The following is a 25,064-nucleotide window of genomic DNA, read 5'->3' as shown; positions in this document are numbered from 1 at the left end:
CTGCCCCGTGGTCAGCTCTGTAGGAAACACCCTCTGGAGCTGCCTCAGGGGAATAACGTGGGCAAAGGCTCATTAGGACTGTGGGGACTGCTTTCCCTGCCTGGTATAAGCAACGGAGATTGGATTTGTTCCTTTAGGTGAAGCTGGTGGACGGGACCGATGCTCCAATCACCAATGAAATAATCCGGATTTCCATAGGGGGAAACAAATACAAAGCCAACTACACAACGAATGAAGAGGGCCGAGTCTGGTTTTCCATAGACACTGTCAACTTCACAGACACCTCCATTCACATCACCGTGAGTGGCTGAATCCAGGGAGCTAGGGGATGGGAGGTGTCACTGGCTGAGCTCCAGGGGAGATGTCCGTGGGTTTATTGATCTCTCTGCCCATCGGGAGATAAAACAAAGAGTTTGTTGGCTGGGAATTTCAGTCTCCTGCTCTCTCTCTTGCTCTCTGTCCCTTATTCTCTGTGTCTTTCACACACTCGGTCGTTCTCCCACTGTTTCTCCATCTCTGTCTCTCTCCACATAAGCATGGAAAATGCAGATCAATGCACTGTGCACTGAAAAATCTGCCAAGAACATGTTTTTAAAATTACCCGCTTTTTCCTTCTGAAATGCTAGTAGACTTGTTACTCACTTTTTGATCTGATGTAAAAATGTTCTTCTTTATCAGGCAAACCATAAATCTGAACTGAACTGTTACGACACAGACTGGGTCACCCCTGTGTATGGTAACGTCATTCACACAGCAACACGCTTTTACTCCCCGAGTAAGAGCTTTCTCAAAATTGAGCCCATGTCTCAGACTTTAAGCTGTGGCTCCAATGTGGTGGTCCGGGTGCACTACATCCTGAAGCCAGAGGCCGTGGGGGAGCAGAAGGAAATCATCTTTTACTATTTGGTAAGCCCTCATGACCTCTACTTCCGTACACATGACACAGCACTGGAGGCCAGACACCCATATATGTCCCAGGCCACCAAACTGCCCCGAGGCCAGGTTCACTTGACTTTGACATTTACATGTAAAAGCCAGTGAAGGAAATGCAGAATTGGCCGGCGAGTGGATGGTTTCTGCTGGGAGAGAGAATTTCTGACTTGGTCGAGGTCCCAATAAACTCCAGTCTGGGTCTGGGACTCTCTGTATGACTCTGCGGGATTTTCTGCTCCTTCCCCACAGGAAGGCATTGGTATAGACACCCCCCCACCCCCAGCATTCCCCCGTGAGCATCCCGCACCTCCCACCAGGACCTCTGTAACAGGTGGGTTTCTTCTTCCTGACAGGTGATGGCCAAGGGAGGCATTGTGAGGGCAGGCACTGAGGTGCATCCCGTGCGGGATGGAGAGCGTGAGTAGAGCTGTGTGAATAACTGATTACACGGTTTGCTGGCCGAACCAGAAACCTCAAAAAACAATTGTTTGGGAGCGGCTGAACCATTTCACTTTTGAGCTGCTTTCATCTTTTTTAAATAGAATTGAAGGGAAATTGTAAATGAGGAGTTGTTTTGAATTGAAAAATGGAACCTTTCATTGAGGAAATGTCGAAACAAAACTTTCTGATTTGTTGCCAATTTTTTTTCTGAACAAAACCATTTGGTGAATTTCACACAAATTTGTGAAATGTTTTTTGGTTGATCCAAGTCTACATTTTTCAACAACAAAAAATCATCTGAAAAATTTCGGCCCATTCTCATTGTGAGCTCTCCCCACGCCTTTCTTTGTCTGTCCTGGGAGGCTGAGCTGCTGTGTCTGAAGGAGGTGACGAGAACAGCACCCTTCTCTCCTCTTCACTTTCTCTCTTACTCTCTCCTCCTTGTCTCACTAGTCATGGTCTCTCTCTCCCTTTGACACACACACAGTTCCCCTGACCGATTTCATTTCATTAATGGCAGTCTCAAGGGATTCCCAGTTTGACCGATTCAGGCTGGCTGGGCAAATTCCACCTTGAGGAGCAGGAGTGTGGAATCCCAGCCCCTCTGCAACCCTGTGCGCACAACCCTCCGCACAGAGCCACTGTACAACACGCACTTCTTTCCTCGCCTTCATTATTGCATGGGCAGGGGCATCCTGCACTGATGGAGGACAGTGCTAGACTCTAGCTGACATGGATTTAGAGGACATGCTGAGATCCACCAAACCCATCTCACCTGAATATCCCACACCAGGTGTCTGCAGTAAGAGTCAAAAGCCTCAACTATGCGCCAAAACTCTTACCCTTGGATAGTGCATTTTTCAGGGTGGCTGATATTGCAGCCATCATGAGGGAGCCTAAGGAAATGTGTGGCCCTGGAGCTGCTTCTCTATAGCTTAGCCACCCCCCTCTCTATTTGCCAGTTATCCAGGTATTTGAGCTGAGGCTCCCCGTGAGGCCTGATATCGCCCCCCTGGCCCGGGTACTCGTATACACCACTTTACCCAGCGGGGAAGTTATCGCCAATTCCGAAGATTTCAAGATTGAAAACTGCTTTGCCAATAAGGTGAGCATCCGGTTTCTATAACTCGCATTCACCCCATGGACAATGGCCCACCTGTGGAACCTGGAATGGCAAATTTCAAGGGAGACTCAGGAAATGTTCAATGGCTTCATGACCCATCAGGCACTGACCATAGATCAGCAATTGAATATGAGAGATGAATGCACATCAGGACTAATTTGCATAGGCAGAATTATGGAGGGTGGAAACAGAACTGACATATAGGGGGCACTGCTGATATTGCACTGGTCAGGGCTGAGGGGCATTGGCAGAGCTGTGTGGGATCCCAGCATTTAATAGCAGGGGGGCTGCAGGGCAGGACAGAGGAACATTGGCAAGGCTGTGGGGGGAATCCAGGGCTGGAATAGCAGGGGTGTTGTAGGGCAGGACTGATGGGCATTGGCAGAGCTGTGGGGCAGCATGTGAAGGTATCTGGAGAAGTAGCTCCTCTAACACCTTTCCTGGGGTTGCAGGTTGACTTGCATTTCTCACTGGCTGAGGGCCTCCCCGCCTCCAACACTCACCTCCGGGTCGGAGCCTCCCCGGGCTCCCTGTGCGCCATCCGTGCTGTGGACAAGAGTGTCCTCCTCATGAAGCCTGAAGCCGAGCTCTCGCCCAGCTCTGTAAGTGCCAGTCTGGCCTGGTGATCAACGGGCACAAGAGATGATCTTGTCTGGAAAGGGCAGAGAATCACTCGTGAGAGCTAGGGCAGAGCAGTCTGCCTGTTATTGTAGGGTCCCGCGTCAGCACAAGGTCTGCGCCCACTGCTTGATCTATGTAGGGCGCTCATGAAAACTGTTGCTGCACCCAGTGATTTATAGTTCTGGGGCCATTTGTGAGGATACAACCACACATACTGATTTATTACTCGAGGGCCGCTGGTGAGCATTGGTCAGCACACACTGGGTTATTATTATTCTGCAGAAAAGGACCTAGGGGTTACAGTGGACGAGAAGCTGGATATGAGTCAACAGTGTGCCCTTGTTGCCAAGAAGGCCAATGGCGTTTTGGGCTGTATAAGTAGGGGCATTGCCAGCAGACCGAGGGACATGATCGTTCTCCTCTATTCAACATTGGTGAGGCCTCATCTGGAGTACTGTGTCCAGTTTTGGGTCCCACACTACAAGAAGGATGTGGAAAAATTGGAAAACGTCCAGCAGAGGGCAACAAAAATGATTAGGGGACTGGAACACATGACTTATGAGAAGAGGCTGAGGGGACTGGGATTGTTTAGACTGTGGAAGAGAAGAATGAGAGGGGATTTGATAGCTGCTTTCAACTACCTGAAAGGGGGTTCCAAAGAGGATGGATCTAGACTGTTCTCAGCGGTAGCAGATGACAGAACAAGGAGTAATGGTCTCAAGTTGCAGTGGGGGAGGTTTAGGCTGGATATTAGGAAAAACTTTTTCACTAGGAGGGTGGTGAAACACTGGAATGTGTTACCTAGGGAGGTGGTGGAATCTCCTTCCTTAGAAGTTTTTAAGGTCAGGCTTGACAAAGCCCTGGCTGGGATGATTTAGTTGGGGATTGGTCCTGCTTTGAGCAGGGGGTTGGACTAGATGACCTCTTGAGGTCCCTTCCAACCCTGATATTCTATGATCCTATGATTATTGAAAAGTCAGTGCTGAGCCCTGGAGTCAGACATTCTGCTCTGTTACTGTAGGGTTTTGTTATTGTAGGATCACCCTTGGTCACTGGGATTTCACGCACAGGTGTGTTAGCTTAAAGTTGTCTGTGATCACTAGGGTGGCACACGCTGGTTTATTATTATTGGGCCTGTGGTCACTGACATCGAAACATGTCATACCCGCAGGTGTATGATTTGCTCCCCGTGAAGGAGATCAGGGGTTATAATTACCGGGAGCACGATTTGGAGGAAGAAGACGATAACCCTTGTGTGACACTCGAGAACGTCATTTTAAATGGATTCATCTACGGACCCATTTCTCCTGACGGAGAAGGGGATGCCTACAACGTTCTCAAGGTGAGCGCCACGTCTCCCTTTAGTGTGTGAAATTGCTGTTAGTTCAGAAGATTTCCCCACCGTGTTCTTGGCAGAGCAAACTCCTGTCATATCCCATAGGTGCTGTCTGAGCGCACTTAGCTGGGTGCTTGTTAGCTAGCTCATTCAAGGAAATAACTAAACCTGGGTCAGAAAACCCCAGATGGGAATCCCCCAGCATTGAGGACTGAATGTCTCTCTCAACCACTGAACTCTAGAGGTTTCCCATCACTAATTTAAACATGACAAGGAGACGTCCTAATAGCTGGGGCAAAGAAATAGAGCCCAGAAATGGGCGACTCAGCCTCTGCAGCCATTTTGTCAAAGAGATCCTGTCCCACACGCTCTCTCTCCCGTCTACGTAGGTCTCTGTGAAGTGCCAGTCCCCATTTTATCCACACACGCACGCATATGCACACATGTGCGGAGTGCTGCTCTGAGCCAGCACCCAGGGTAATTACCCAGCCCCAGCTGGTGAGGGTTTGGTGTCCTGCGGGATCTCAGGTTTGTTGCCAGTGGGACTCACTCCCAAATCACCCAATCCCCAGCACATCTGACAATGACTTGTTAGGCATCTCAGCAGAGAGGCAGGGGATGGACTGGGCCAGAGAGGCTGATCTCCCTCCAAGGCAGGGCTGAGGCAAGCCGGCAGGGGCTGAGTGCATGGCGGAAGCTTGCATGGCTGATGCCTCTGATGAACCTGCTCTGAGGACACACAGGACGTCTGTCTCCAGCCGCTGGTCCGGCGCCTTTCACTGACATAGACCTTGCCGTTGGCTTCCCGCCAGCCACACAGGCATTGACCCCTTAAGCCTTCGTATCTGCTTTTGCAATGACCCATCCCTGCACTGTGATAAGCCCGTCACATCCTGGTCCAGTCCAGATGGCACATTTATCTCCCGACGTATGGTTTACTTTACCACATGCCTGTCTGGGTTATCTTTTTACAGGAGATGGGTTTAAAAGTCTTCACCAGCACCAAGGTCCATAAGCCCAAACTCTGCATAGAGAGAATGTACGGTGTACCTGAAGCATATGGTATTGCTGGTAAATGAGCCTGCTTTGTTTTGCCCTGCTGATACCCCCCTGTTAGGTGCTTTTCCTGCTCCCCTCCCTTTCACCCTCTCCTCTGCATGGAAACTAGACCAGTAGGACCAGACTCTGTTCTCAGCTATGCTGGCCAAAATCCAAGAAAGTCAGTCCTGAAATAGGAATCTGGTCCATTTCCACCTGCTTGCTCACCAGCTAAGGAAATGTGCACTGTTGTAACTACACTGGTGCAGTGGCACCTTGCACCCCCTAATGTAGATGTGCTGCACTGGCACAAACTGGCTGCTAAATCTTGTTGAATTTCGTTACAGCTCTCTCAACCTGGAACAGGATAATTTCCACTCCCTTGTTTTCACCTTTCAGCAAGTGCTAGAGAAAAAACTATGCAGAAAGAGAGCCAGGTTCAATGGGGAGGGAGTGTGAACCCAGGGGGAGAGTTTAGGACTGGAAATCAGGAAATCTGTACTCCATTCTTAGCTCTCCCATCAACTTGAACTTGGGTGAATCATTTCAATTCTTTGTGCCTTAATATTCCTATCTGTAAAAGGGGATTAATTATACTTACACAGCCTTGTGAAGAGCTCTGAGATTAGATGGCTAAATATTCATGTTAATTATGCTCTCAGTTACACCAGTGGAAATGAAGAGTAACCAGATCAGATCACTGACCCTCTAATCCAATGTCCCTGTTCCTACTGTAGAACATCAGACTACTGGTCTATATATGGCATGTCCTGCCTCCTGACCATATTGGATCAGCACTGTCATCTTTTTAGTGCAGGATCCCTCTTCAGACTGTGGTCAATGGTGGCTGCCTCAGAGTAAGGTGGAAAACCTTGGTAATACACCTCACGGTGCAGTACTGTGGGGTAAATTTCTTCCTGGCCTATGGGCTTCTTATCAGCTTGTATCCTGACGCACGAGAACTGATACCCGTGATCATCTGAATCCTAGCTGGTGTCACTAGTGTTGCTGCTACTCTTCGTCATATACAGATACAATTTTTTTTCCTGTGACTCTGACTCCGCTACTGCATCTATAATGTCTTGGGGCAGTGAGTTCCACAGGATAATTCCACATTGAAATGGATATAGGCAGGGCTCTAGGGGCTGCTTCAACACAGTCATTACAGCTGGGCTTCCCATACTCTCTGGGATTGGAGGTGTGGGAATAAATATGTCCATCCATCCCGCCCCTGTAAGGGGTGCTGAAGTCTTTAGAAAGCAGACAGTTTGATATCACAATCGGGCAATACAGATATTTTTTCAGGGGCTTTGAAAGAGGTTCTAAAAAGATGATGATGCTGGGAGAGTGGGGTGGGGAAAAGAATGACTGGTTGCAAGCAGAGATAGGTCTAAGTTTGGGTCTGAACATGGCTGAAGTTTGTGAGGAAGGGTTATTAGATCTAGAGTTTAGGATCAGGCCTATCACTAACTGGAAACAAAATGCCATGGTTTAGAATAAGGTCTAACATATTATGTCCTCTCTGCCCTCGCCACACCCTGTACCCCTAATGTCTGAAAGAAGCTCTTACATCTGCGCGGATGTCTTCATCCCTTTTGGATCACATCATCGATCATGGCCCAGTGGAGACCATCCGGAAGTATTTCCCTGAGACGTGGATTTGGGAATTAGTTCCAGTGAAGTAAGTGATGTTTATGGGATGTGGTGAATGCGGTCGACTGGATTACACAGACACTCAGAAGAAGTTGCTCAGACACCATGAGATGTGCTTATATCCTTCTGTCATAGATGGAGTACCTGTTGTAGATAGACTAGAGAGAGACAAGCATGAGGGATGGATAGGCAGGTAGAGGAAAGGCAGGAAGTAAGTTAACTAGTTCTACTAATACACCACAGCCACTCCTTCTCCTCTCAGTAACTGGGAGACAATTAATTGTGTGGATCACAATGGACAATCCCCTGTTAAGTGATCCAGCACGAGGTGACCTGCCTGGGAAGTGTGTGTGTGTGTCGGAGGGAGGTGTAATTTCTTTTTGGTCCCAGCTCTTGTGCAGAAGTCACTATTAGCTATACATCTCATCCTTTTCTATAGCCGTGTGTCTGAGGGATTTTCTGTTCACCGTGGAACCCCACCCCTTGTCTTGTTACTTGAATGATTCTTCTGCGGAGCTGGATGTAGGATGGGATGGGAGGAAGTGCTCTGCAGTGAGCCTACAATAACCAAGCAGCATGCACACCCCAGTGCTCCCAAAGGACTCTGCAGTTACAAATGGGGGGAGGGGGTTAATTCAGGATGCTGTGAGGGACACGGTTTTTTCCCGCAAAGCTAGGAAAGCTCCCCCCATCACCTTGTTTGGTCACCAGGTCTGACGGAAGTGCTGATTTGGCCGTGACCATCCCCGACACCATCACAGAATGGAAAGCCAATGCGTTCTGCACTTCAAGTGATACTGGCTTTGGCCTGTCCCCGACCGTGTCCCTCAGAGCCTTCCAGCCCTTCTTCGTGGAGCTCACTCTGCCCTACTCTGTGGTGCGCGGCGAGGCCTTCACGCTAAAGGCCACTGTCTTCAACTACCTGACCTGCTGCATCAGGGTAAGGGACATTTGCAGGGGGCAGGGAGGAGACCATGTTGCAACTGGCCCATGTGGTTTCCCATCCAGGGGAGGCAGCTCATTGGCCCCTAAGAAATTGTCTTATTACAGTGGTAAGAAATGGGTGATGGAAAGGAGGAATCTGATAGGCTCCTAGGTGTGTGTTACTACTGGGGTACAGAGTGGGCATTAGGAAAAAGGAATCTGTTTGGCTGACAAAGGTTTGCGAGCTGCAGATATACCTGAGATCAACTTCCTGTGTGGCTGAAGGCACCTGGCCTTAGACCTCCTGTGCCTATCTCATGACCCCATGGCAAGCAAGGTACCTAGGGTGACCACACACTGTGCATCACCCCTTACTCTAGCGGAGACTCCCGGCTTCCTGGAATGGACACGTGCTTGGCCTTTGGCCTCATGCCACACAAGCCCCCCAGCTGCACTACAGCTGCTGGGAAACTCACTGGCCTGTTGCATCCATGGAAACGGCACTGACTCTTTAGCCCCACTGGCCTGCAGTGTATTCCTGCTCCAGCACAAGGGACTGGAGGGGACTCAGGAAGGGGGTCCCTGCAAAATTGTGGTGACTTTTCTCTCAGCTTTTATTTAAATGGGTTTCATTCTAGATAAAGTGAAGCGGGAACAAGCTCTATGGTGTTAAGAGCCCCCAAGGCACTCTCATCCTCTTCCCCGTCCCTTTCCTGCCCTTCGCTATACTCACTGATGGTCCCCAATTCTGTTCTCTCTCAGCTACTCCCAGATAGCCCCCCATCCCCCACAGCCATCACTTCACCTCCTCCCCTAACAAGACACCAGAGGGGTCTCAGACTCATGCCAAGGTGGTAAATTTGAGGTCACCATTTTGTCTTTATTCCCACAACTGGTCCCGAGTCCCTCAGGCCCTGCAATCTCCTCTTTCTTCAGAGCCATGCACCCAACTCTCTGCCCCTCCTCAGTCTCCTGCACTTCCCCAAACCACGGTACCTCTCAGCTTTCCCCACCTCAATCCCTGCCCCACCAAATCCCTGTGGCCCCCAAACTCCCTGCCCCCTCTCCTCCCCTGCATTGTCTCATCTCCATTTACCCACAATGCCCTTGAACCCTTCTCTCTCCCTGCCTGATGGCACCTTTCTGTACAATGGACAGGTCAACATCTCACTGGTTTCATCTAATGACTTCCGGGCTACCCCTGTGGAGAAGGAAGAAGAATCTTATTGTCTCTGTGTGAACGGACGGAAAACAGTGTCCTGGGCTGTGACCCCAAAATCTCTGGGTAAGGGACCTGGCAACTTCAAAATCTCAGGATCAGGGACTAATGGATGGGTCCAAAACCTCTGTGAAAGGGACCAAATGGCACTGAAATTTCTGGATAAGATTTCTGGCGTTTCCAACCTCTCTGGAAGGGACTGATCTGCTGTGAAAGGAGGAAGGCTGGCCTTATGGCTGAGGCACTGGACTGGACTCAGGAAACCTAGACTCAGTGTCCAGCGCTTGGGAAAGTCAATGTTCCGGTGCCTCAGTTTCCCCATCTGTAAAATTGGAATAATACATTCATCCATGTATGGCAGGTGCAATACACGACTGCGATGAGGGCCATATAAATACTTGGACCGACAGACTGGTTGGGTCTGAAATTTCTGGAAAAGAAAGATGATGGCTGTGACACCATGCAGGGGTCTGAGTGTCAGAATCTGAAGACCTGCCCCTGCACTCCCCTCCTCTCCATCTTGCCCAGCCCCATTCAGTGTAGCTGTTGAAGCCGAGGGGTTGGAACTAAGGCTTCTGCAGAGCTGTGCTATAGTGCTAACCTACATGTGACTTGAGCTCTGCCCTCTTTAGAGAGGTTTCCATGTAATCAGTGGTGCTGCAAAGCACAACACCAAGCGAATGACACTGACACCCCTGTACCTGCAGTGCCTGGCAGAACACTTATCCTTCTTTGTTCCAGGTACTGTGAATTTCTCAGTGAGCGCTCAGGCCCTGAAGACAGATCTGCCCTGCGGGAACGAGGTAGTAGAGTCCCTGGACAAAGGGCGGAGGGACACGGTGATCAAACAGCTGTTAGTGGAGGTAGGTGGGCTCTTTAGTCCCTGTGGAATAGAGAAGCCATGATAATTTACTGCTCTGTAGTGACAACTGATATAATGCTGCAGGTCTTCTTGGTTCTATTGGGAAATGTAAGGGGACTGTTGCCCCCTTACTAACATTCAGTGGGGGTGTTTTGGTTGGCTAGCTCCCAGTACTAAAAAGGGGGAAGGGTCAAAGGGGAATCAGGACCCTGAGACTGACAGCCCCCAGGAACAATGGGGAGAGGCCAATGCTCCAGGTCAGCCTGAATGACAGGGTGAGCAGGCTAATCAAAGAGTCAGGAGGCCAGGGAGGTCCCATCCTCCGTGTGAGCTGGATTTGCCTGGGTCAGACAGAGTGGGGCTGAGCTAAGGAGAAAGCAGGGGTCCAAGCTGAGCTGTGCCAGATCCAGAGAGAGCAGACCCTGTCCTGGGAGCAGAGCTGCAGCCCCAAAGCCAGAGGCACAGCCCAGAGAGAGCAGACTTGCCCTGGGAGCAGAGCTGCAGCAACCAGAGCCAGAGGGGCCACAAAAGCAGCCTGCAGAGCAGACCTGTCCTGGGAGCAGAGCTGCAGCAACCGGAGGCAGAGGGGCCAAAGAAGCAGCCCAGGGAGCTGGAGGCAGAGCAGCAGAGACAGAGTGGTGCAGCTGAGGCTGGAGCAGTCTGGAGCTGGGTGCGGTGAGCAGCTGGGGAGAGCGAGGGGGACCCTGGGCAGTGGGCCCAGCACAGGGAGACGCCTCAGCCAAGGGGTTCTGCAGGCCAGGCTTGGATCGTAGCCCCGACAGGGCGGGGGCAACACTGGGAAGAAGGGTCCTACCACTTAGAGCCTGAGAGCGTGTGGCCACCACCAGAGCAAGTGTCCAACCCACTGCATCCCTGCAGCACAACCAGGGCCTGAGAAGAAGGCCTGGGACTTACAAGGAACAGACTGTGAACTGCCTTGACATTCCAGAGACACTGTTTGTGATGTTCCCTGCCACAGAGCGGGGTGATGTGTTTCCTTTCACCTTTCCCATTTTCCCTTATTCTTTTTAAAATTAATTGTTGATTAAATAACTTGCATTTGCTTTAACATGTATGTAATGGTCAGTGGGTCAGAGAAGTGCACAGAGAGTACCCCGGAGTGGGGGCACCCTAGCCCCTGTCCTAGGTGACCACAGCAGGGTTGGGGGTTGAGCCCCCCAGGAATCCTGGGCCCAGCCTTGTTGGGGTTATGAGGACTCTGCCAGACAGGAGAGTGGAAGGGGAGTCCTCAAGGGCAGGGAGGCCACTGGGTAAAGGAAGTGGGAGCGAGGACTCAGATCCTTTCGCTAGCCCACTTCACCGGGGTAGTGCAGAAGCCAGGAAAGTTCCCCACAAGAGCGGGACTATTCCCCCGCTTACAGAAATCTTGATGACTTCATATGATCACACATTGTCTAATGCTGTAAAGGGAAGCAACGATAAGTCACTACAATATAAACTGTAATACTGCATCACTTCTTACAGGAAAATACTGGTACCTTGTTGCACCGTGTGATTGAAATAATGAGCAAAGGTGATAGGTTTGACACAGCCATGTCTTTTGGGACAGAAACCATGACTTTTCGGTTTTGTCTATAACAAGTCATGGGATCAAGCCCTCAGCAGTGTAGATTGGCATAGCTCCATTCAATCCAATGCAGCTCTGCGGATTTACACCAGCTGTGAATGTGGACCGTGGTCCTTGTAAATTGAGCTGTGCGAATAACTGATTTTTTGGTTTGCTGGCCAACTGAAAAATCAAAAAAAGAATCGTTTTGGGCCAACCCAAATAGAAATGTTTCAGGGTTTTTTGGTGAACCGAAACAGTCAAAAAATGTAGTTTCAAGTCCAACAAAATGTTTGATTTGACCTGACATGAAATGCTCTTTCTTTTTCAATCTTTTTTACCCTTTTAAAAAAAATAGTGTTGAACTAAAATTAAAATGAAAAAAGCAATTTTGAATTGAAAAATCAAAACATTTTATTTCGAAAATGTCCAAATAAAATGTTTTGATTTTTTTCATTGAAACAATTTGGTGAATGCAGCACAAATATGAGAAATGTTTTGGTTAACCTGAATCTTCATTTTACAGCAAAGAAAAGCTTTTCCAAAAATTTCCTTATTTTCTTGTAAACCCTGCCAGCCCTTCCCCAAATAGGACACTTCCAGGACCTGTAACAAATCTTGTGCTGTATGTGACCAGTGTAGTGGAATATGGGAGAGTGACTGCATTTAGAACATTTTTGAATTATTTGTGAATTATCATTATTTATTTTAAATAATTTAGCTTCATAATTTTAAAAAAAATCTCAAGATAATGTGAGCCAATTTTTTTTGTATATTTTTCTATAAATTTGTCTCTTTCAGTATTTTGTGATGAGGAACCCCTGGCTTTTCCCATTTTTTTTAAAAATGACACCCAACGAGACTTAATAATAACTCATAATATAATCCTCCACAGCTATTCTATGTAATAGGGAAGTAGTGATAATTTGTTACATAGTCTGATCAGAGCAATATCACGTGATAGAAGGTGGCCACTCCTCTCTCCATTATAGGAAAGCACTAATCATTTTTAAATTGTTTGATGCAAGCAGTAACACATGATCTAATACTGCAGCTCCTCTCTGAGTTACAGAAATGGATGCCACCTTTTTAGTAAGATACAATTCACATTATTGTATCAACCCAGAAAAAAACAACTCTGTAAGCTTCAAGATAAGAATGAGTCCTGTGGCCAGTTCTGGGTGCCACGCTTTAGGAAAGACATGAGTAAATTGGAGAGAGTCCAAAGGAGAGCAACAAAAATGAAAAAACCTGACGTATGAGGAAAGGTTGAAAGAATTGGGCATATTTAGTCTAGAGAAGAGATGGCTGAGGGGAGTACAAGATAACAGTCTTCAAATATGTGCTACAAAGGGAATGGTCATCAGTTGTTCTCCATGTCCACCAAGAGTAAAACAAGAAGAAATTGGCAAGAGAGGTGTGATACCAGGAATAACTTCTAACTGTAAGGGTAGATAAGCTCTAGCACAGGTTACCTGGGAAGGCTGCAGATTCCCCATTATTGCAGGTTTAAGAACAGTTTGGACAAACACCTGTCCAGGATAGTCTAGGTGTACTTGGCTCTGCCACGTTCTGAGGGGGGTGGATTAGATGACCTCTCATTTCTAGCCCTACGTTTCTATGATTCTGTCCTCTTACAGTGAATCTGTTTTGGCTTTTGCTTTAAAGTTATCCTATGTGCCAAGTGAAATTTGAATTCTAACTTGGCTCCTTTTTCAATACATAGGAACACAAAGAACTGTGAAACACTTCACAAAAAAATTTGAAGTAAGTGATTTCTAAATGGCTTCAGCTGAAGAAGTATTCACTTTGCTTCCTTCGCATTAGTGGAACTGTCCAACTTTATCTTGGGCTGATCTGACAGTTCTGTAAACACAGATTATTTTTCTCAGAATTACGAAGGAGATGAAAATTGGGCTTAAAGTAATAGGAGACTAGTAGCAACTTTAGGGGGGGGTACTGGGGGGAGGAATAGCTCAGTGGTTGGTGCATTGGCCTGCTAAACCCAGGGTTGTGAGTTCAACCCTTGAGGGGGCCATTTAGGGATCTGGGGTAAAAATTGGGGATTGGCCCTGCTTTGAGCAGGGGGTTGGACTAGATCCCTTCCAACCCTGAAATTCTAAGGTCTTGCCTTATTATTTTAAAGAACTGACTAGAGCACCACTGCCCTCTACCTGATGGAATCAGAAATGCTCATCTGTGTTTGCTAGGCTAACAAAAAGTTAGAGCTGGTTGGAAAACAGGATTTTTCTCCCCAGTGAATCTTTCACCAGAAAAAAAAAAATCTAAAAAATATTTGAGCACTGCATTTGAATTTCCTGTGAAACTCAACAGCAGATTTGTCACTGAGATTAATTTTGAAAAGACATTTTGAAACAAAACAAAAATGTTCATATTAACCTCAAATGTTGTTTTAGTGTGTGTGTGGGGGGGGGAGGGTTCAACTTTTGGATTCTCCCCCTTCCCCCTGCCATACACACACACTTTTAAAAAGTTTTAACCTTTTTCGACTGAAGAAAGAGAGGGAAAGGTTTTTTGAAAGAGAGGGAAAGCCCCTTTTCACACTTGGCTACTGTTTTCCACCTGGCAAAAGTTGGAAAACAGTTATAAAAGGGGGGAAAAACGACTAGTCTCAGAATAAAAATTTGCGGGGGAGGGGTGTGTTCCAAAACCAAAAATTGTTTTGATTAAACCCTCTTTTTTCACAACATTTAGTTCCTGAGTTTTAGTCAAAACTGTTCTGGTCATCTCAATAAATAACAGGGCTTCTTCCTTCACTCAAGCCATGGGGGTCTGGGCCTTTGGAGCAAGAGGAGCTGAGTTCTATCCCTACTGTAGCCCTACAGGACTAATCGGCCACAGTGTGTAACGGTGAATTTCTAGGTGGCCCTGCAGTCATTACAATATATCATTTCATGGCACTGAGCGCTTTGGCCCTGACTCAGCAAAGCTTGCTTTACTTTAGGCACATGAGTTGTCCCATTGATCTCAAACAGGCTTAAACACTTGGCAGGATTGAGCCCCTACCTCACTTCATTAGCATCACAGCATATTATCAGCACCAGCACCTGGTGTAAAGCTGGAAGTTCTCTCTGTATCACAAGCAAAGCCCATGTTTTACAGTGTGCTAACAGCAACTACTCACCCATGGTAGATCACTGCAATATCCTCCCCTTGGGAGCGAGGAGGCAATAACTTCTTAGTAGCTGATTTCCAACTATTATCTGCTGGCTTTATGAGAATTATTATTACATGAGAATTTGCAAGTCTCCCTCTTTCTCTGATTCAGTCCCTTTTCTTTCTTTCTTTCTTTTTCTTCTCCCCAACTTTTTCCTCCTCCTCATCTATCTCCATCACCCCTGCCCAGATGTTTCTGAAACCAGGTGCTCAATGTCTCTGCAGGTTCTCACCTTTCTGATTTTTCTTCCCCTTCCCTTTTCCTCCTCAACCCAAAGCCTGAAGGGCTTGAGAAGGAAACGACCTACAACTTCCTGCTCTGTGCAGCTGGTAAGAGCCCCACCCCTCCTGACCTGCTTCTGCAAAGGGAAGAGTGGAAACCCCGGGTGTCCGAGGGGAAGAGCTAACGAGAAGCAGTAATATGGGACCGAAGAAAGTGAGATACCTCCAGCTGGATAACGAGGAAACATTTCCTAACACTGAAGGGCTGGAATGGCGCCCAAGGGAAGGGCTGGAAGCGTAGGCCTTAGGGAACGTTCCTGACCCGGGTCCTGGGAGGATGGGCTAGATGGGATTTAATGTGGCTTTCCCCTTCTCTCACTCTCTGATTCCATGGAGTGAAATTACAAAGTGGAAGGTGCCAAAGAAAGAGCTGGAGACTACAGTTCCCGTGTCTCGCCAGGTGGTGACACCTCGCTCCATGTGGAGGGCTGGGGTGGCGGGTGAGGGGATCCACTCCTGAGAGGGGAGTTGGAGATGGGTTCACTATAAAGCTGTGGAGGAATGGAGCTGCTAAAGGCAGGGAGCCCCTGTGCAGTGCCAGGGGAAAGACAGCAGCAGGGGCAGTGTCCTAGCTCCTGTGGTGGGGTCTGCTCACTGCTACACAGGGGGGGATTTTACTACAATCCCGTCTATGTCACTTTTCCCCAGGAAAGACAGCGCCGCAGCTAATGCCGCTGAAGCTCCCAGAGAACGTGGTGCAGGGCTCGGCCAGAGCCTATTTCTCAGTGCTGGGTAAGTGAGGCAGTCCGAGGAGCCCAGCTGTGGGTGCTGCTGCCGTTCCCTCCCCCTTCCTGACGGTTCTGGTCTCTCTACCCGTTCCACTCCTCACCCCTTTGTGCACCCATCACAGCCCCTCCACTTATCCCCCAGCTGCCCACTGCTGTAGTCTCTTGCTAGCACTTCACCCCTTTTTCTCTCTCCTTCCCCCCACCTCTGCCTCTGGGCCCACGTCTCTAGCTATTCATCCAGCCTAGTGCTCCCATCTGTCCTTCCAGCAGCACGCCCTTCACTTTGCCTTTCATGTGTCCCTTCTCTCTCAGAGCATATTTCTCTGTCTCCTCCTTTCTCTGGGTTGTGTGTGTGTCTCTCTTTCCCTCCTATTGCCTGTGATCTCACAAGCCTGTTACGGATGTCTCACATTAGCATCCTTGCTCTGCGGTGCACTCTGCCTCCGCAGGCGGGCAGCTGGGCCACACTGACTCCCTGTGTCTCCATCCCCAGGCGATATTCTGGGCACAGCCATGCAGAACCTGCAGCAGCTTCTCCAAATGCCCTTCGGCTGCGGGGAGCAGAACATGGTCCTGTTTGCCCCCAACATCTACGTCCTGGACTATCTGAATAAGACAGGGCAGCTGAGCGAGGAGACCAAATCCAAGGCCATCGGATACTTAGTCAGCGGTGAGGAGGGACAGGGCTTTTGTTTCTTTACTTGCTCCGATCCAAGGTCATGCTAGGAGCTTTTTGTGTCTGCCTTGCTCAGATAATGCTTCCACTGGGAAGGATGGATGGACTGAGGGGACCACCTGTCTCTAGGGGGGAGCCCACTTGAACCTTCTCAGCCCTGTCATCCCCATTGCTCTCCAGTGTGTGAGCCCAGTGGTAATTCACTCTTACCCCAGGAAACCAGACTCGGCTTCCCAGGTGGCCTATAAGCCTTTCCTAGCCACCAGTGTATTGGCAGCACTGTCACAACTGACCCCTCATCATACACCTTTGAACCAGGGCCTCTGACACCCCCTCCCACTCCACCCCGCACCAGAGGAAAGAGGTTCCCTTTCCCAGGAGCTATGCTGAGTAGTTACTCCTTTAATGGTTGGTGTTACAATAGATCACTTCCCAACAGGGGGTGCCATAGCACAGTAGCATGCTTAGATCTAGGGTCACATCTAGGAATGTAGAGAACTCTACTCTCTGGAAGTGCTTGATGGGAGAAGATGGGTCCATGTGGATGAATGACTGAATGACACAGCCTGGGTGCTGCACTGCACTGGGTGAACTGCACAGGGTGCACTGGGTGCATTTCTGCTGATGACGTGCAAGGCAGAGAAGAAGAGCTGGGTTGGTTCTGCAGCTCTGGCAGCAGTAAATGGAGCAAAACCTGGTGTCAGGGTTCCCTCCCCACTCTGAACTCTAGGGTACAGATGCGGGGACCTGCATGAAAGACCCCCTAAGCTTATCTCTACCAGCTTAGGTTAAAAACTTCCCCAAGGCACAAATTCTTCCCTGTCCTTGGATCCGTATCACTGCCACCACCAAGTGAGTTAGAAAAAGATTTAGGAAAAGGACCACTTGGAGTTCCTGTTTCCCCAAAATGTCCCCTCAAGTCCCTTCACCCCCTTTCCTGGGAAGGCTTGAGCATAAACAAGGCGAGCACAGACCAGAGCCTTGGGTTTTTAGGACAGATTCTTAAAAACAGAACTTTTATTATAAGGAAAAAAAAGTAAAAGAAATGCCTCTGTAAAATCAGGATGGAAGATAATTTTACAGGGTAATAAGATTTAAAACACAGAGGATTCCCCTCTAGGCAAAACTTTTAAGTTACAAAAAAACAAGAATAAACCTTCCTCTTAGCATAGGGAAAATTCGCAAGCTAAAACAAAAGATACTCTAACGCATTTCCTTGCTATTACTTACAGTTTCTGTAATTTTGGAAGTATTGTTCAGTAGGAGCTGGATTACTTGCTTGATCTCTCTCTTTGTCTCTGGAGAGAACAACAAAAGCCCAAAACAAAAACCTTCCCCCTTAGAATTGAAAGTATCTTCTCCCCTTAATGGTCCTTTTGATCAGGTGCCAACCAGGTTAGCTGAGCTTCTTAACCCTTTACAGGTAAAGGAGGGATTTTATGCTGCCCTTTGCTGTATGTTTATGACATCTGGGTTTAAGCCTTGTTTTCACTAGTGGAGATTTGTCTGTTTGTAGCACATTTAGCCAACTTGTAGTTTTAATACATGTTAGTTGATCAAGGTAAACTCTAGGCTCCTCGCTAAGAATAACTCGACCAGCTAATGTGTGAAACTACACGTACCTTGTCTGTGTTAGGATTTAAACACATGTTAGCTAGCAATGTTGGTAATGCTCCTTTATTCCTAATGTGGACATGACCTTTGCCAGTAAAGCCAGTAGCCATGACTCTGAACACATGCAGGGCAGAGCTGCTGAGTGACCAGGGGCCCTTTTCACAACAGCCCCACTTTGGGTCACACTTTTGATTATTCCTCATTCTCCATTTCTGCTCCACCCTGTTTTTAATGAGGTTCAGCAATCTTTCAGAGGCAGCCTTCCCATTTATTTTAGGTGCTGCAAAGGGATCCTTGAACCTGGTATAAGGTGGCTAGTAGATGCACATCATAACCCTGTTCCCTGTACTTTCATTTAACACCTAATAGAAGACCAAGGCATCTCTGCTGAGAGACTGAGGCTATTTTTAGGAATGGGAGGCCTGCCTGGCTTGTGTACTCTACATCGGACCTGCTTCTGGGTCTCAGACTTGATCTAAACCCAACTTTGTTCCAGTGTAACTATTTCAGTTAGGTGGTGATATTTTACCAAAATAATTTAATCAGTACAACCCGTAGTGTGGATGCAGTTCTACCCCTTTCCGATCTGGGAACAAGCTGTACTGGTATTAGCATTTTTATACTATCGTAACTATATCCACAGTGGGGTTTTTGCAGCATTTTAACACTACTGGTACAATTCAAGCAGAATGTTTGTGTGTAGACAGGGCTGAAAATTCTCTTTTCCTGGCTGACGTCTACAGCTGGTCTTTATTGCAGTAAAACACAACTTCATTCTCCCTTTCAGGTTACCAGACACAGCTGAAGTACAAACACCTGGACGGCTCCTACAGCACATTTGGGCCACGTTATGGGCAATCAGGGAACACCTGGTAAGATGTCAGTGCTGCTGAATTCTTTCCCTTCTCGATATAACCTGGTGCTTGCCCATTGTTAACAGGTGCTGATCATGAAGGTGTGGAGGAAAGGGGAGGAGCTCTAGAGCTGATGATGTGGGATAAGGCAACTATGAGAGGTGGTAGGGAAGGGAGATCTCCTTTAGTTCATATGCTAGAGGCCTTTGATTTTGGATTAATAACCATTTACAGCCTCCTCATTCCCTGCTCAGCTCAGAGCAGCCTGGGGGCTGTTCTAACTTGCTCCAGTTGGTCACAATCCCTTGAGGACCATACATCAGCTAGGTGTATCCAGAACACTGCACACTCCAGCCACTCACTTTCTGTACCAGGGGCTATAGGGAGGATGGCATAAAAGTGCCGGCCAAAGATTTCCCTGCTGGGTGACTTGCTGGTAGTTTCAGCTCCCTTTATGTTACCTGAGTAAGGTGCAGGGGTCAGAACAGGGCAGAGAATCCTCCCCGAAGTCCAGACTGTGGATACTTGACCTTTCTTTAATTATGGGTTTGATCCTCAGCCAGAAAATTTGGCCACCACTGCCCTCAGGATAATGAAGAGGCTGGTAACTGAGGGTGGAGCCATCACAGCCCCTCAATGCTTAGTGCATGCCTTGCTGGGTGAACAAACAGATTCTGCAGGGAGTGGCAGTGGGCAGCTCTGTAGGGGTTGCTTTTCCCTCTGCCACTACTGACTCTATTGCCCCAGTGTGGTGCTAGGGGGCGCTGTGCTGCAGGGAGCGGGGTGGGTGGCTCAGTAAGGGGCATTCTCCCTCTGAGTGCTGACCCCAGTCTGATGCTAGGGGGCGATGTGCTGCTGTTTTTCTCATAAGAAAGTGCAGAGCCAGCGTCCTGGCCATTCCTGGTCACTGAAGATTCTGAGGTCTGTTCTCCCAAGGGTTCTGGACAACCACCCCCTAAACCCACCCCTAAACTGTGCCCCAGCCATTTGAAACCAACACAGGAAGCTGGCTCACTTCCTGTCCTAAAACGGGCAGTTTAGCTGTGCCCTGTCAGACGAGTGCTGGGTCTTGCCGCCAGGCTCTGCTGCATGTCAGTAGGTGGCTGAGTGAGCTAATGGTTCCCTGGCCCATGGCCACCAGCTCTCTGGCCCCTGCTGTTTCCCCTCAGGCTGGCGATGCCCCAGGACCCCACCCCTCCAGCGAGCAGAGGGCATGGGAGGGAGCTCTCACTGCTGCCCACTCTCTGTCGCAGGCTGACGGCCTTCGTCCTCAAGTCCTTTGCGCAGGCCCGCTCTCACATCTTCATCGAGGAGAAGCACATCCAGGACGCCCTGGCCTGGCTTGCTGGCAAGCAGAAGGACAACGGCTGCTTCCGCAGCTCCGGGACGCTCCTGAACAATGCCATAAAGGTGACGTATCTGCCCAGCCGGCTTCCCATGGGCCTCATGGGCCCCATACAGGACTCCAGTGACACAGAGAGAGCGTGCAACTCCTCATGGGAACAGCTCAGCCACTGCCGCACTTGGGGTTGGGGCAGATGAGATCTACTAAGGGAGGCAAGAGCAGGGGGTGCCATACTATACATGGAGCGACCATGGGCAGGGGAAGGGAGAAGAGGAGCAGATACATGGAAGCTACCATAGTGTGGGAAGAACAGGGAAGTAGAACACCCCTGGGAGGAGGGGCTAGTGGGCAGGGTTTCAGGGTTAATGTCTCTCTCTGTGGTTCCCTGCAGGGCGGGGTGGACGATGAGGTCACGCTCTCTGCCTACATCACCATCGCACTGCTGGAGATTCCTCTGCCCATCACTGTACGTACCTGTAACTCCTCAAGCCAGACATAGGCTGCCAACTTGGGGGTCCCCAGCTCCCATCTCAAGAGAGAAGCCTTTAAAAAAGGGGGAAATCCAGTCAGAAAAGACTTTAAATTGAGGTCCAAATCTGGGATTGGATTTCCCTGCAGCTTCCCTTCCAGTCCAGGGCGCTGGTTCTCTCTCATCTCTAATCCTTTTATATGATCTTTATTTAAAAACTTTTGAGGTGGTGTTTGCTTGATCCTCTCTTACAAGCCTACAGCTCCGAGTTTTACAGATATTTAACACTTGGGTAAATAACACTTAACCACTTGGCACTTAACTCCTTGGCACCAGCCAAATGGGTCCCCATTGAGGGCTGATTTCTGTTCTCCTTCAGTTAGGTCTGCTCCGCACCCAGAAGTCGCACTGCTAAAAGTTTTATCACCAGCGAGCAACCGAAAAGACTGTTTTGGTGCAGTGAGTTCACACTGGACCACTCGTGCGAATGCATTGTGTTCACCTAGTATCAGGCCAGATTGGCAAAAGTGTGGTGCATTGTGAGTAGGCATCCCAGTGTCCTCTGTGCCGCTTTCAGTGGCACTGCCTTGTGGGGACATTTTGCTGCGTAGCTTTCGCTGTGCTTGTGGGAAATGTTCACTCAGCATGTGGGAAAAGGTAGCAAGTAGCAGGAATAGCTGTGGCTGTGGAGAATGTGCTGACTGTGTAAAAGCCAGGCGGGCTTCCCAACATTGGGACCCTTTGGCTCAAAAGAGCTGCCAGACCGTCTCTGCTAAAGGGAATGTTGCACTGTGGGACTGCAGTGGGCGACTTCTCTCCTCCCTCAGCTCATGTCTCTCTCCCCATACAGCACTCTGTGGTCCGTAATGCTCTGTTCTGTCTGGAGACGACTACAGAGCAGGGAGGAAACCACGTGTACACCAGGGCGCTGCTGGCCTACGCCTTCGCCCTGGCGGGGAAGGAGGAGAACCGCAGGGCACTGCTGGACTCGCTTGACAAGGAAGCTGTGAAAGAGGGTGAGAATTCCTGACAGGCCCTTCTCCTGCATCCCACTGCCCCTACATCCCCCATTTGTATGGTGACCATGTGTTGAGAATCATATACAGGTGCTCAGAGGGGAAACCACAGCAGAGGAAAGTTAGGAGGGACCAGGACCAGGCGGGAGAACATTATTTGACATGAAGAAACAAGATCGAGAGAGAGGCACCCAGGGCCGGCCCCCAACACATTTCTACTCACAGCATGTTGTATCCCTGCCCGTTTAAACTGGGTCATTGGTTGCACCCTTCCGTATTCAACCTATCTATTAGGTAAAATGTCAACATTCCCTTTGCATTTGCCCTTTTCCTTGTCCCTGCCTTCCCTCCATTTGCCCCCTTCCTCTACTCCGGAGCTTGTTAGCTTTTCCTCTGTTTGTTTCAGTCTGTTTTCCCCTTTTCTATACTGTGAAATAGCTGGTCTCTCCTTTCTTTTCCTCATGCTCTTTTCCTCCTTCCCCCAAGTCTCCAAATCTTTCTCCTGCCTCCCACACCAAAAGCTCTCACTCCCTACTTCCCAGCCCACAAAATCACAGGCATACTGTCCTGCTGCCTTGCACTCCCCAAATCTCTCTCCCCACACACACACACTGCAGCGTGCCCCAGGCACAAAGTAATGCACAAGCACGTGCAAGGTTGCCCCAGGATCCACTCACACACACAGGCTCCTCCTTCCCCAGCCAAAAGCCATTCACACACACTCGCAAGCTGCCCCCAACCCTAGTGCACATGGGACTTGTTATGCAGGGTTGCCCAGCACACACACACTCCAAGTTCCCTTCCCCTCACAACAGACACTTGGGTTCTCTGTCCCCTGCCTCAGCCCCCGCAATTTTCTCCTCCCCCAGCCCCACACTCATAGGCCTTATGCAGGTGAGGAAACTCACTGTGTTAGAAAATGCATTAGCTGATACACTGCTAAAGATGACTCAGTACCTAGTCTACACAGGGTCAGGTGGGGTGAAAAACAGCAGCTGGTCGTGGCCAGCCCAATCACATTAGCTGACTGTGGCTCACCTGAGGGCACCCCATAGCTTAAGTTTACAAACAGCAAATGAATTTACAAGCCCAGCCATCCCTGTCTATGCTAGGTGCCAACTCATGTTTACCAGTGTGCTGCTTAATGCATTTTCTTTTCTAACACAGAGCATTTCTCCAGGGTAGATAGAGCTTCAGGCCTTGTCTACACACATGTCTTACTGCTGTATCTGTACTGGTATAGTTAAAGCAGTGTGACTCCCCCAGTGTGGACACAGTTATAGCAGTGTGAAGGTGTTTATACTGGTAGAACTGTTCCTGTAGAGATCTATCCTGCTTTGAGCAGGGGGTTGGACTAGACGACCTCCTGAGGTCTCTTCCAACCCTAATCTTCTATGATTCTATCGGTATAAGTGAGCTATAGCTCACGAAAGCTTATGCTCAAATAAATTGGTTAGTCTCTAAGATGCCACAAGTACTCCTTTTCTTTTATCAGTATAAGTGTAACCCTTCTGCCCATCAGAGTTGGCAGCAACAAGGGCCAGGTTCAATATCTAGAGGTATTTAATATTCAATATCTAAAGGTATCTACCTTTTCAATAACACAATGCAAAACTGGCTTGAGCCCCCACCCAGTGACCTGGGAAAATTACATACCACCCCCCTGGGCTCCTCTAAGAGGCAATACTTCCCCTCTCGCAAGCACAGAGTCTGAGTGTAGCAAAAGCCTTTTAATAAAGGAGGGAAACAATGCGGCATGAAACAGGATTCATAACACAAACCATGAGCAAAAGACCCACCCCCAGGTAAGTTTTGGTAGTGTCCTTTTGGCAACCCAAAAGTCACCCCATTCACAGTTTCTGTCCTTAGTCACTGCAGCCCCCAGAGTTCAGAAGTTCATCTACAGAGTTTACCTCCCAGCCTGGGTGGAAGGGGGAATAGGTATGGGGGAACCTTACATGCTCTGCTGCTCAGTTGACAGCCAATTGCCGCACCTCTGCGGGGTTCTGTTGCAGTCTTCACAACCAGCCATCCGCTGACCAATATGTCTTTAGGCCCCCCTACATAATACAGCTCCCAGTGATTTTACTGTTGGTAGAGGAGCCTCAGTGCTGGTGTACTCAGAACCACGAGCCCAAAGTAAGTCTAATACTTAGACCTAGGTGTCATCAATTACAGTATATAACAAGACTCCTAATAGAGTCAAAATTAACTCTGTTATTACACAGTGAAGAGAAGAATGATCAAAATGGTCTTTGGGGCCCTTAAACACAGCCTATACTGCCAGACACAAATTCCTGTCCCCAATCTCTATCCATGCACTAGGCTTTAGAACCCATGTCCCTTGCCTAGCAAGTGCTCCTTAGGATGGAGGGATGAGCCCTCAACTAAAATGCCAAGTACAGTTCTACTGTCCTTGATTTACATAACCAGGATAAAAACACTTTATTATTTCTGCCCCGATTACAAAGAGACTGGGGATCCCACAGCAGCCAAAGTGACCATTTGGGCAAGCAGTCCATCATGCTAGGCGGGGTGGGTGTGCCCATGCAAATGAGATCAGCCCCTGAAGTCCTTTTCCACAGCTCACCACCAGATGTCAGGGTAGAGCTCATTCTGACTCTGCTTACAAAAGGAACCTTTATGCTGGTATAACCGTGCCCAGACTAGAGGCACCAGTAGAAAAGTCACAGCCCTAGCCAAAATAGTTGTAGTGGCACAGAATCTGGCCAGGTCTTAGAGGCGTCTTCTCTCCCTTCCACCCTCCTTGAGTGTCTCTCCCTCCTTTTCCTGCCCTCCTCCCTAGGATCTCTCACCCAAGGTTTTTCTTTCCTTCTCCCCTGGTTTCTCCTTCCCTCTCCCTCTCCCCACTCCTTTGGGTCCAGGCTGTCTCTACCCTCCTCTCCCCCTTTGCCTCAGGAGGATTCCTGTTCCCCCCCCGCCACCAGACTGTTGCCCATTTTGAGGAGGGAGTCTGTTGCAGGGGGAGGAAGCATCTCAGTGGCATCTAGCTTCCTCCACCCCCAGCTGGCTCTGCTGGCTACAGCAGCCCAGGAGCAGGCCAGCACCGAGAGCAGCTCAGGGGGCAGTAGGTGAGGCAGAGGATGGTTTGGTCCAAGGGGCATTACATGGGGAGAAACATCAAGGGGCACATTTTAGGATACTGGCAGATGCTTTACAGCTCCC

General features: G+C 49.0%; 1 protein-coding gene across 4 annotated transcripts in view; it reads left to right on the top strand.

Moving 5' to 3' along the window:
* The window catches only part of LOC141974849 (alpha-2-macroglobulin-like), a 55,667-nt gene that overhangs the window by 21,677 nt on the left and 8,926 nt on the right, over positions 1-25,064 (top strand). For 2 of the 4 annotated variants that reach the window (XM_074934868.1, XM_074934892.1), the window contains exons 11-28: positions 138-299; positions 679-906; positions 1,287-1,350; positions 2,337-2,479; positions 2,950-3,099; positions 4,290-4,460; positions 5,429-5,525; positions 7,053-7,173; positions 7,857-8,085; positions 9,228-9,354; positions 10,030-10,151; positions 15,173-15,224; positions 15,825-15,908; positions 16,398-16,574; positions 18,982-19,066; positions 20,302-20,458; positions 20,785-20,859; positions 21,713-21,878. In XM_074934868.1, the coding sequence (XP_074790969.1) occupies positions 138-299; positions 679-906; positions 1,287-1,350; positions 2,337-2,479; positions 2,950-3,099; positions 4,290-4,460; positions 5,429-5,525; positions 7,053-7,173; positions 7,857-8,085; positions 9,228-9,354; positions 10,030-10,151; positions 15,173-15,224; positions 15,825-15,908; positions 16,398-16,574; positions 18,982-19,066; positions 20,302-20,458; positions 20,785-20,859; positions 21,713-21,878 (2,410 nt within the window). The remainder of the gene's footprint in view (positions 1-137; positions 300-678; positions 907-1,286; positions 1,351-2,336; positions 2,480-2,949; positions 3,100-4,289; positions 4,461-5,428; positions 5,526-7,052; positions 7,174-7,856; positions 8,086-9,227; positions 9,355-10,029; positions 10,152-15,172; positions 15,225-15,824; positions 15,909-16,397; positions 16,575-18,981; positions 19,067-20,301; positions 20,459-20,784; positions 20,860-21,712; positions 21,879-25,064) is intronic. The other 2 variants (XM_074934882.1, XM_074934876.1) reach the window with 2 other exon arrangements.

Source organism: Natator depressus, chromosome 1 (assembly GCF_965152275.1).
Source record: "Natator depressus isolate rNatDep1 chromosome 1, rNatDep2.hap1, whole genome shotgun sequence".
NCBI classification, from domain to species: Eukaryota; Metazoa; Chordata; order Testudines; family Cheloniidae; genus Natator; species Natator depressus.
The sequence above is the reverse complement of the archived record's forward strand: the minus strand, read 5'-3'. Positions and strand labels throughout refer to the sequence as shown.